Source organism: Astatotilapia calliptera, chromosome 3 (genome assembly GCF_964374335.1).
Source record: "Astatotilapia calliptera chromosome 3, fAstCal68.1, whole genome shotgun sequence".
NCBI lineage: Eukaryota > Metazoa > Chordata > Actinopteri > Cichliformes > Cichlidae > Astatotilapia > Astatotilapia calliptera.
The window spans coordinates 66,573,388-66,585,906 of record NC_137424.1 but is presented as its reverse complement, the minus strand read 5'-3'; the positions used below and the strand labels follow the sequence as shown (position 1 = coordinate 66,585,906).

The window sequence follows — 12,519 nt, the reverse complement described above, 5'->3', positions numbered from 1 at the left end:
TCCGTGTCGTGATCTACTGTTTATTTTGATGTGTGTTTTGTCAGTCCGCCGGTGTTAGTTTATTTTGATTTTTTCCAGTTATGTTATGTTTGAGTTCAGCATTAAAGCTGTTTCGGTTTAAGTTTGTCTCTGGAGTCTGCACCTTGGGTCCTATTCCTGTCTGCACACAGCCGTCACTTAACATGAACAGGCAGAAACATACTGATGGACTTCACAAATGAGGGTTGGCCATCAAAACATACTCTGGAGGAAGGGGCTGCTCTGATTGTAACCTGAGTGACAGTTTGGTGTGTAAATGGGAAATGGACCAGTTCTTATTGTACTCTGAGTACTCGAATTTGCCTCTTTCAACCAAGCATATTTTCTCTAGGTTCTTTCTCTATGTAAGAGATTCCTATCTAACATTCGTACTCTGATGGAGCAGACGGGGATCAAACCACCAACCTTCAGATTAGTAGGTGACGGGCTCTACCACCTGAGCTCCAGCCACCTGTATGTCTTTGATATCATACAGGTTCAAAATCAGGAAATCAAAAACAATCCACCTCTGAAAGACGAAAAATACACATTCATTTATTTCCTGGTTTATTCTGGTTCCAGGATTTGAATCCACCTGCTGTTTGGACCCTTTCTGTGAGGAGTCTGCATGTTCTCTCCGTGTCTGTGGGGGTTCTCACTGGGTAGTTTCTCAGGGTTTCTTCAAACAGACCAAAGACCTGCATGGAGTTTGATTAATTGGTGATACTAAACTGGCCCTGGAGGGTGAAGATTGTTGGGTTTCTTTTTTAAATAAAAAAATAAATACTGCTGTCACGTGGCCAAACAATCACTACCAATAAGTGACAACAGAGCAACTTTGAATTGACTTTATTCTATTGTCAGTATTATTACACAGGTTCATTGTTTTTTAATCTTTTATTCAGTATTAGGACCTTAATTTCAGTCAATAATGATTCAGATGAAAAGTCAATCTATTACCTCAGCTCAGCTATTTTACACTTCACACACTAAATTGGCAAAATTTTCTGAAACACTTTAACTGTGGACAAGAAAACAAACTGTTTTAAAAAAAGGAAGAGTGGCAGAGAGCAGGGTGCATATACTACTATGACTTTGTATCAGAGCAGTGCTGTCAATGACTTGGCTGAATGGGTGATCCAGAAATTACACTTATATGTTAAAAACATGCACTCATGCTGTAACATGTGTCTGTGTGATATATGTAGAAGCTGGTCCAACTGGAAACAGTTATTGAGAAATGATATAAATGAGTGTGTGTGCTTGTCCAGTCAGTGAGGACCTGTGGTTCTGTTTTGCCCCATGCTCGCAGACATTACAGTTGTCTTTATGTTGTTGTTGCAAGGCTATATTTTGCTGAATGTCCATCCTATGGCCCATCATCATCATCATCCCCTAGAAGTGTCATATCAGTATCTGCAGAGATGAGTAGGAGGTATAAAAGCTGTTGGTAATCTCACTATCCCACCCAAAACAACTCCTCCTTGCCCTTTCTCTCTCCCAGTTAAGATGCTTGTTGTCTGGATGGAAATCTCTGTAACCTGTAAATGAATGACCACAAGGGCGTCATCTGGGTATCTGTGCCATCCTGGACTCCACTCACCTGCTGCACATCTCTGCTGATTGTTTCAGGCTGGATCGTTGTACTTACTTCAAAAAGTGCAGCCCAGGCTCTTTCTGATGTATCTTTCCTGTGTTGCCTGGTTCACTTCCTAATCGTTGTTCTCCATCTACTTTGTATAGACCTTCCTGGACCTCCGCCTGTCTGCCCTGGACATTTTCTCCAAATCCTACCTACTTGCCACATTCACTGTATGAACATATCTCACCCGGTGCTGTAAATAAACCCTTTTCTCCTTGCACAGCTCCAAGTCCTGCATTTGAGTCCTGCCCAGCAATCCTGTGTTTGCAATCAGATCACATAGTGAAAAACAGCTTTTCATATTTAAATTTAAATTACTAAATTACTCATATCAAACAATAAAATGTCCATCCATCCATTTTCTTCCACTTTATCCAGGGCCGGGTCGCGAGGGCAGCAGCCCAAGCAGAGAAGCCCAGGCGTCCCTCTCCCCAGCCACCTCCTCCAGCTTATCTGGGGGAACACCAAGGCGTTCCCAGGCCAACCGAGAGATATAATCTCTCCAGTGTCCTGGGTCTGCCCTGGGGCCTCCTCCCGGTGGGACATGCCCGGAGAACCTTACCCAGGAAGCACCTCAACTCAACTGGCTTCTTTCGATGTGGAAGAGTGGCGACTCTACTCTGAGTCCCCCCGAGCCACTCCTGGCTGCTGCCCGGCTCACATTGCACCCGACCCCTGCGGTGCCTCCTGCGGGTGGTGGGCCTTCAGGAAGATGGGCCCATGTCCCTTTTTCCGGCTGTGCCTGGCCAGGCCCCATGGACTAAGACCCGGCCACCAGACACCTGCCCTCGGGCACCCTCCCCGGGCCTGGCTCCAGGGCGGGTAACCCTATCCTGGGCAGGGTGAACTGTTCCCTCGATGGTCTTTTCATAAGGGTCTTCTGAATCGCTCTTTGTCTGGTCCCTCACCCAGGACCAATTTGCCATGGGAGACCCTACCAGGGAGCAAAGCCCCCAGAAAACATAGCCCCTGGGATCCCTGGGACACACAAACCCCTCCACCACGTTAAGGTAGTGATTCGTGGAGGGGACAATAAAATGTGTTTTTCAATATAATTATCGCTAATCATTGGGGTTTTTTAATGTAGTATTAGAGTATTGCAGTAATGAGGCCCCATGCATATTGGAGCCTGTGTCACGATGAGTGATGTTTTCTGGTGTAATGGGGTAAACTGTCCTGCTGGGGGAGTGCTGCTATCCAGGATGAGTATGTTGGGTCTGAAACAACATTCAGCCAGTGTTACATCTCAGAGTGACATCCACATCAATCCAACGGAATGCTGTAATGTAACAATGTACAGTTTATTTTTTATTATCATTGTTGTATACAGTTGTTACATCTATAACAATTCATGTAATGTTGCATGTATCCACTTGTTTATTGAACAAAAATGATATTTGGTCAGATATTGTTGTTGATGCCAAACGGGCTGGTCTGAGTATTTCAAAAACTTCTGATTTACTGGGATTTTCCCACAAAACCATCTGTACAGTTTACAGAGAATGGTCTGAAAAGGAGAGAAAGAGCTCTCTGCCATGTTGATGGCAGAGGTCAGAGGTCAGACTGCTTTAAGTTGATAAGTTGATAGCAACACACATAGCTACTCATTACAACTAAGGTATGCAGAAGAGCACGGTATGCACACTACACAGGACGTAACAACGGCTAAGAACAGGAAACTGAGGTCAAAATTCACACAGACTCACTAACATCAGAGAGCAAAAGATTGTAAAAACATAGTCTGGTCGAATGTTTCAGCATTTAGATGGTGGGGTCAAAACTGGTGTAAAACAACATGAAAGCAGCCTGCACACATGGTTTATGGGCACAGACCAGTTTCTAAAAAGGAGGCTCGTATATTTTGAGCATCTAAAGATATATATGTGGGAAAAACTGTCACTTGGTCTCCACAGTTCTCAGTTTGTGCAGTGCTTCAAATTCAAAACGAGTCGATGTTTTTCAAAGAGCAAAAACATTCTAAACATTGTTACTATTTTCTGTTAAACAACATTTTTGAATTTCTTTTTTAATCTACTTGTTACACACATCATTCATATAGGCAAAAAAAAACATGTGGGGGAAGGGGGCGGAGTTTACTGTGTCTCTATGACAAGAAGAGAAAACAGGTCACATCAGTCAAGAGGACAATGGATGACGCATCTCTACTATGTCTGCTCTGTGAGTGGATAAATTCTCTCTTTTGAATGTTGAACTTTTACTCTCTGTTCTGTAGATAAACAATGATGGAGGAGAAGATAAAAACCTGCTGTTAAAAACAGCATGTTAAAGGGGACATTTTACCGTTTTAACCAGTGAACTTGACAGAGTTTAGTTAGTTATTATATGAACTTACCTTTAAAGAGGACACATGACTTCATGCTCAGAGTTACAATGTTTCTGATTTCTAATTATAATCAGACTAACTATTGATAAAAAATATTTTGACTGTGGAGTATTCAGAGAGGACGTGTAAACTATGAAGACGTCTTTTTTTCTACAGCAGTTAAAACACATTCTTTAATCCTTTTACATTTACGTGACTGCACAATAATGTGAGTGGACCAGAGATCTATAAATAAAGCTGAGATAAACTTTTCCTTTCACTTTCAAAACAGAGTTATTATTATCTCTGGCTTTTTTCTAAACTTGCTGCATCCAGTTCCACCTTTTAATGATTGTTATACTTTTCGGGGGCTGAAAATGAGCTAAATAAACCACAGCCCTTTATTATTTTCCAGACCAACCTAAGTGTCATTTATCTTTAGTTCTGACTTCAATGCTTTGCTGGACAACAAACCAAGGTCAGTGATTTTCTTTTAAATATTTAAAATATTTGTTTGTTGGCTTCTTATTCTGGCATGTTTAGTGTGGCAGCCCTAACCACAGAAAAAATAGTTGAATTCTCATTTAAAAAATTTTTTCGAAGTTCTACTTTGCAAAACAATGAAATGTTTAATTGTAACATCACAGCTCGTCTGACTGTGAGTCCCAGCAGCTCTCAGTTCTTTAAAGGAGACTTTGTGTCTCTGAGCTGTGAGGAGGACGACAGCTCTGCTGGATGGACTCTGAGGAGAAACACAAGCATAGACACCAGAGCTGAGTGTGAAGAGTGGGGAAAACCAGCTGGTTCTTCCTGTAACATCAGTCACATCTACTCATTGGAAACTGGAGTTTACTGGTGTGAGTCCAATCAGAGTACCATCAGTAACATGGTTAACCTGACAGTCACTGGTAAGCTGAGTGTGTGGAGTTAGTGTTGATGAAGCTGTGTGTAAATGGATGAAATGCTGTAGTTTGTCTCTGTGTTGAGGTGGATCAGTGATCCTGCAGAGTCCTGTCCTCCCTGTGATGGAGGGAGATGACGTCACTCTGCTCTGTAAAACAAAGACCACTCCCTCCAACCTCACAGCCATTTTCTTCAAAGATGGCGTCTTCACTGGGAAAGACTCTACAGGTCACATGACCATCCAGCATGTTTCCAGGTCTGATGAAGGCCTCTACAAGTGTGACATCAGCGGTCATGGAGAGTCTCCATCCAGCTGGATCACTGTCACAGGTGACACACTCACCTGTCTGTGTTTCTGCAGCTTTCAACATTCACAATTTGACGACAACTTAATGACTGTGTTTGCTTTATTTTAGAGAGACACACCACCACACCTCCACCTACATCCACACCTCCACCTGCCTCTTCTGCTGGTTCCTCTCCACTTGTCCCCGTGTTGCTGACAGCTGGAACAGTCTGTGTTGTGTTAGTAGTGATGTTACTGGTTGTTTTGGTGGAACGACATGTTGACAGGAAACTAAAAGGTGAGACTTTCACTCTTTTTGTTGCATGAACGTCTCACATTAGTATGTTTTTCAATTTTAACAATATTCAAAGGAAAGATGAAGCTTGTATAAAAGCAGCTCTGTGGAGTTTTCCTTATTATTTAATATCCATCCATTCACTTGTCCAGTTAGAGTAGCAGGGGGTCTGGAGAGTATCCCAGGTAGGTGGGCTACACCCTCGACATCATCAGTTAACCTAACTCTATTAAGTGCATGGTTTTGGAGGAGCACTCACACAAAAACAGAGGGAACATGTAAACTCCAGACAGATAGTAGATTCAAATACAGGGTCTTCTTGCTCCAAGACAACAGTGCTAACCACCATGTCAAATGCTGCCCAAAAGGTACTTTTTATATTTAAACTAATAATAATAATACAAAAGTAATCTTAGCTATCAAACATATATTTTATGTCTTCTATCATATTCAATATAGGCATTCAGAAGAAATTAGAACAAAGGTCTTGGGCTTGAATGTGCCAATATCAAATGTTCTGATTGTTTTCTGGCTCAAGAGGAGGCCCAAAACAGCAATGAGACAAAATAAAGGTCTGTATGAGGAAGTAACAGACTGCAAAGCATTCTGGTTGTTCTTCTAAGTGGCAATAACCATCACAGACCTGCTTTCATGGTTACAGACCACAAGGTTTAAAACTTTCCACTGCAAAGAAGACTATCTTTACTCTTCACCTCACACTAACGTGCAGTTTAAACAGTTCACTGTGCTGAGTGAGTTCTTCCTCCCACAGTCTAAAGACATGATAGGTGTTAACTAGTGATTTCAAATTGGATAGATTGTTAAGTTGTGTTTCCTAGTCCTGTGACAGACTGGAAACCTGTCTGGTGTGCAAACTGCCTTTCACACTATCCCAGTGGAGATAAGCTCCAGTTCTCCCGCTACAGTTGTTAAGAAAATGTATGGATAATTTTAGTGATACATATTTTTAAAAGCTTATTTAAAGCCTACAATCATGCCATAGATCACAGTAGCTGTTCTGTGTTTGTAGAAGTCTGTAGCGGTGAGTCCTGTTCCTTGTGTGCAAACAGTATTTTCAGAACTAATAGCTCTGTGCTCATCCAGTTTCCTGTTTCAGATGAAAACTCATAAGCTGCTCAACTTTTACTGCAGGCCACACATACACACGCAAACAATTAAGGCAAACATTAAATTATTAATCAGTTCTGCACAATTTTATTAGTCACAAATCCTTCAACTGTGGACTTCACTTGAGGAAATGTAATGATTTTTTGAGTTTCTCTGACATCCTGCCGCATTTTTCTATGGTTACGGGGGTTTCATGAAAGCAGGTCTGTGGTCAGTCAATTCAAATACAGCCTTGTGTTTCAGCCCCATCTTCATGTTTCACAGCAGTACTCTTGTGAAAGTATATACTCAGTATACAATCTCTACTTTAGTTCTGGTATCTCTAAAATTATATCCTGTCTCAGAGTGACACTGAAAAACTAGTTCATGCATTTATTACTTCCAGGCTGGACGACTGTAATTCATTATTATCAGGATGTCCTAAAAACTTGCTGAAAAGCCTTCAGCTGATCCAAAATGCTGCAGCAAGAGTCCTGACAGGGGCTAGAAAGAGAGAGCATATTTCTCCTGTTTGGGCTTCCCTTCATTGGCTTCCTGTTAAATCCAGAATTGAATTTAAAATCCTGCTCCTCACATACAAGGTCTTAAATAATCAGGCCCCATCTTATCTTAATGACCTTGTAGTACCATATCACCCTATTAGAGCACTTCGCTCTCGCACTGTAGGCTGCAGTGTGCAGTAAATACTAAGTATTTGCTGTTATTTAAGTATTTATTTAAAACACGAATGGACGTGAGACTAACCTTGAATATTAACAAAAGGTGAGCTGTTTAATATGGCCAGTGTTGGGGAGTAACGGAATACATGTACCGCCGTTACGTATTTAAAATACAAAATACGAGTAACTGTATTCCGTTACAGTTACCGTTTAAAAAGGTGGTATTCAGAATACAGTTACTTTGTTGAAATAAATGGATTACACTGCGGTACTTTCCTGTTTCATATTGTCGCGGGTCAGGACTGTTTGGGTTTTGTTTGACAGCTACGTTCTGTTGTTCCAGGCGGCAGGGTTACGGTTGCCATGGTTACAGGGTGACGCTCTCTCTCTGCGACTGTGTGTTTCCTGGGTGAGAGAGCGCCTTTTCGTTGTTGTTGTTGTGCTAAGCTAACAGGCAGAATGCTACAAGCATAGCTCTAAAGAATGTAGCATCATGGGCAGTGTAGTCCGTGTTGCAGGGAGAATGGACTGCCATACACGTTATGGGTCTGTGAGCGCGAGGAGGGAGAAAAAGGGGAGTGGAAAAGTAGAGTTGTCATCAAGCAAAAACGGGCGCTGGAAGCATGTAAATATAATAATAACCACTTCAGCCAAGAAGAGTGCCTGACGAGCCCAGCTGTAAGTAAGCTATTAAGACTCGACTGTACACCGTGTTCGTGTTTTCCTCCGAAAACAATAAGTTCTGTTGGAGCAGCCTTTCAACGCCTCTCTCTGTCTCTCGCAAGAAAAATTGACCCACACAACAAAGTAAAGCTAGTTTTCGGCTACGAGCCGACAGGGACCCCGCCGTATTAGTCAGAGGTCCCTTTACTACAGTTCGGAGTCGCGGACCTTCAGTAATAGTAATAAATCACACAGCAATAGTACATTCACGTTGTTGTAAAAAGCATGATAATATATTAAGTAACCCAAAGTATTCAGAATACGTTACTGTCATTGAGTAACGTAACGGAATACGTTACAGAATACATTTTAGGGCATGTATTCTGTGTTCTGTAATGGAATACATTTTAAAAGTAACCTTCCCAACACTGAATATGGCTGATAAAAAGGTACAAAAACAAAAAGGCACATGCACACTGGGGAGAAAGTACATAGAAATAAACTGGCAAAATTGAATGCTGAACACAAACAACAAAGAACAAAACCTTGAATGTTGAAATCCTGGCAACAGGAAAACATGAAAAGGAACAACAGACGACCTGACAAAAACTGAATGAGAAAACACAAACTAAATGCACACAGGAGGATAATGAGGGGATGGGGAACAGGTGGGACAAATCAGACCTAACGAAACAGGGTGAAGCAAAACTAGACACACTGCACATAGGATAAGGACTTTCACAATAAAACAGGAAGCAGAATGGAAAGCAGACATGACAACAGGAACTGGATAACATAAGACATGCAGCCTGAAACACATAAAGGGTGAGGGAAACTTAAACACAGGGGTAGAAAACAAAAGGGGAATCTAATGAACAAATTAACTTAGCTAGCCTAAAGAACTTAAAAATAAACATCAACATCCAAATAAACTAAAACTTAAAACGCTGGGTCAACAGACCCAGTAAGTGACAATGAGAGCTCATCGTCACAGGGGGCTGTGGTGACAAGGCTAGGATCTGCCAGCAGCGGCTACGCCTGCTGTGCCAGAGCAAACCGAGCCCAGATGCCCAGGGTCTGAGGGCCCCCCACCCCCCGGAAAGGGCCCGACTGAGCCACGGGCACCAGGCCCCGCCAAGCAGCCACCAGAAGTAAGGAGGTACATACCTGAACGCCAAGCCCCAGACACTGAGAACTACTGATGCACCGATGGCTGAGGGGCATCAGCCACCGGCAGGGAGTGTGGTGGGGGAGAAATAACCTCCCAAACCTGGGGAGGTATTCCCAGAGAGATGGAGTCTAAGACCCATTCGGATCGGGGAAAACAGTACCAGCACCACCAAGCCCCACAGAGCCCGAGGCGGCCCCCCCGACCCCACCACAGAGGAAACTGCACCCACCCCGTTATCCAATCATCTCCCAGACTACATGAGACACCAGACACCCAGGTTGAGTTCATTCTCCACCTCTACTATAGCTTTCCCCCACCTGCTGGAGCTCCTGCAAGGATGTTACAACTTCCCCACCAGTTAAAGAGGACCCCATTTTTGGCATACAGGACACCAGAGGTCCTGTACGCTGGCCCCGCGTGCACATACCCACAACCCCGACAACACACCAACCAGTAACCAAGCCCCCACAGACCCAAGCCAGAGCCTCAGCGCGGAGGCAGAGCACCTCCAGAACCACATAAGGTGTCATTAACATTTGGGCCATGTATATCAACAATACATAGCTTTTTGTTAAGTATACATCATTTAATGATTAGGAATCTACCCTCTGGATCTATAACTGTGTTAAGTACTGTGAAATTAATATTTTTATGTATTAAAATTGCTACCTCCCCTCATCTACAACTATAGGAGGCTGAGAACACATTAGGAAATATGTGTTTTACGTTCATTTATAGCTGTGGCAGGTCTGTGTGTTTCTTGTAATAAAACAAGAGACACACAGGCCCCATCTTAATGACCTTGTAGTACCATATCACCCTATTAGAGCACTCCGCTCTCGCTCTGCAGGCCTACTTGTTGTTCCTGGAGTATTTAAAAGTAGAATGGGAGGGAGAGCCTTCCGTTTTCAGGCCCCTCTTCTGTGGAACCAGCTTCCAGTTTGGATTCTAATCTTAAAAGATGAGGCTTAAAACTTTGCTTTGCTTTTTGCTAAAGCACATAGTTAAGGCTGGATCAGGTGACCTTGAATCCTGGAATCTAGGACAGGGTGGTTTAAAAGAACCCCACATACCAGGTTTAGTTGTTTCTCTCCCTTCTATTCTTTCATGCCACTGATTTTTTACTTTGTTTTCTCTATCCTGATGTTTGGCTGTGTTTACTATTCATAGTCTGACCTTTTAAGAAAATACTTACTTAAATAATAACCATAATAACAAGATTTTATGATTTTAAATGCACATAAAGTTAAGAAACATAAACAAGACATTTATTATTGTAATGATTTTTACCTGCAGCAGTATGACATCAGTTTTGCATCTATTGCCATTTGAGTCCTGCACAAAAAGGTGGAGCATGATTAATCTGAATGATTTTTATGTCATCGTTAATGTAACAGCAGCAGTATCTGTAGGACTGTACTGCCTGCACTGATGCTCGCTTTATGTGTTTTCTTGTGCAGAGAGTGATGCAGCTGCAGTCGACTCAGCAGTGAGAACAAAAGATGTCACTCATGGACAAATCGACATCAAAGAGAAGCAAGAAGAGGCAAAAATGTACAGCTGCTCTTCTTTGTCTCCATCATGGTTCAAGATGACTTTTAATAGGGGTGTGTGAGCAGTCTTCTATATTTTATTGAGATTGTACGGTGGCCCTGAGAGGCCAAACGGACCATAAGATTGTGATTTTTTTTATATCTTGTGGTTAAACTGTCTTAAAAAAGAAAAACAACTGTATCTGCAGATCTTATGTGATCTGAAACGTTTCATATATTATCCATCTTACCATCCATTTTTATTCCATTTGTGCAATTCAGGGTCATGTGGGTGGCCCGAGGCCTAAAACAGAGAGACAGAAAACCATTCGCACTCGCATTTACACGCTCCTTTTACAATCATCATTTAACCCACTAACTGTATGTCTTTGGATTGGGGGAGGAAGCCAGACTACCTGAAGGGAGCTCAAAAATATGGCAGTGGGCTAAAAGGAGCTGGAGTGGGCCTTCCCCTTATCCTAGTCTTTAGTCTTGGAATAAATGCAATAATGTGAGCTCACTTGCTGGAACGTGTTAGGAGTCTGTCTGCAGCATTTTGGGTTGCTTGGAGGTGTGAAAGCCAGTAAACAGGTCAGTAATCTTTGAACGATGACACAAGTTTCTCTAGTTTGGATGAGGAGACTACAGTTCTCAGTTAAGAAATATTCCTTAAATGAAGAAAACTGTTTAATCGGTTTATGCTATCATACACAGGAGTCATGTACATGCACAACTGTCCTTCTGTTTCACTGTGAAATAAAATGATTATCATGATCAAATGAAACTCTTCTTTCTACACACTTAAAGGTTTTTCTTTGTTTATCACACACGGGACACATGCTTGGCCCACCTTTATGCACAGTATAATGGATTTACTTATACTGGTAAAAGTGTTTCCAAGAAAACTGATGACAGATTCCTCAGAACCACATCTGTGTATGCTAAAGTAATGGATGGTAGCTGGTATGGCTTTAACTATAAGCACATGTGTGAGGCCTGGGCAGTGGACTCAGAGATGAAACTTGGTTTTGTTGCTTTTGATTTTTTTTTCTGTACCCATTACTCTTTCTCTTCCATGGATTTTTTCTTGTAACAAATGTAGCAACACCAAAAATGACCACGGGTATGGCATGTGGACACATTAAGGTATTTGTGGGTGGGCGTTTACTTGTGTGTGTGTGTGTGTGTGTGTACACACACACACACACACAAACATCAGCAATGTCCCTCTGATGATCAAGAGGGATTGTAGGAGCCATTCTTGGGTTAATACCTTATGTGGTCGCTAGAGGTCACCTTTTTCTGTTTTGTTCATGTAAAGGTATTTAAGGTAGACGCACGTAATCGGCGTCAGGTGTGTCATTAATTGTAAGAAGGCAAACAGTTTGTGACCGTTGCGCTGTTATGTTAAGATGATATGGGAATAAAGACCAAAAGGGACAAGTTAAGTACTGCTGGAGTTATTGGACTTTTTACCTAATTCATCCATACCAGTGACATCGCATCACCCCCGTTAACGACCACCTCAGTGGCTTCAAGCATAGGCTTAGCCTCTACAGGGACATTGCTGCCATCTACTGACACTAAATTGCACCAACAAGCTCTCCAACACTGAAAGATAATCTGAAAGCATCTGGTACTTTCAGACCACCAGTGTTGGGGAGTAACGGAATACATGTACCGCCGTTACGTATTTAAAATACAAAATATGAGTAACTGTATTCCGTTACAGTTACCGTTTAAAAAGGTGGTATTCAGAATACAGTTACTTTGTTGAAATAAATGGATTACACTGCGGTACTTTCCTGTTTCATTTTGTCGCGGGTCAGGACTGTTTGGGTTTTGTTACAGGGCGACGCTCTCTCTCTCTCTCTCTCCGCGACTGTGTGTTTCCGGGGT

The 12,519-nt window shown here is 42.2% G+C and overlaps 1 protein-coding gene across 1 annotated transcript; it reads left to right on the top strand.

Annotated features, from left to right (window-relative positions):
- Positions 1-3,800: 3,800 nt before the first annotated feature.
- Positions 3,801-11,399, top strand: LOC113019526 (high affinity immunoglobulin epsilon receptor subunit alpha-like). The gene is made up of 6 exons (XM_080298842.1): positions 3,801-3,838; positions 4,426-4,461; positions 4,631-4,891; positions 4,971-5,216; positions 5,303-5,470; positions 10,549-11,399. The coding sequence occupies exons 1-6, from the start codon at positions 3,808-3,810 to the stop codon at positions 10,701-10,703; spliced, it is 897 nt and encodes a 298-aa protein (XP_080154968.1). The 5' UTR covers positions 3,801-3,807; the 3' UTR covers positions 10,704-11,399.
- Positions 11,400-12,519: the final 1,120 nt, after the last annotated feature.

Excerpts from the sequence above, each read along its gene's own strand:
- LOC113019526 (XM_080298842.1), top strand. The coding sequence starts at position 3,808 with ATGGATGACGCATCTCTACTATGTCTGCTCT. Across the intron at positions 3,839-4,425 it reads ATCTCTACTATGTCTGCTCT|TTCTGACTTCAATGCTTTGC; the intron begins GTGAGTGGATAA and ends ATTTATCTTTAG. Across the intron at positions 5,217-5,302 it reads CAGCTGGATCACTGTCACAG|AGAGACACACCACCACACCT; the intron begins GTGACACACTCA and ends GCTTTATTTTAG.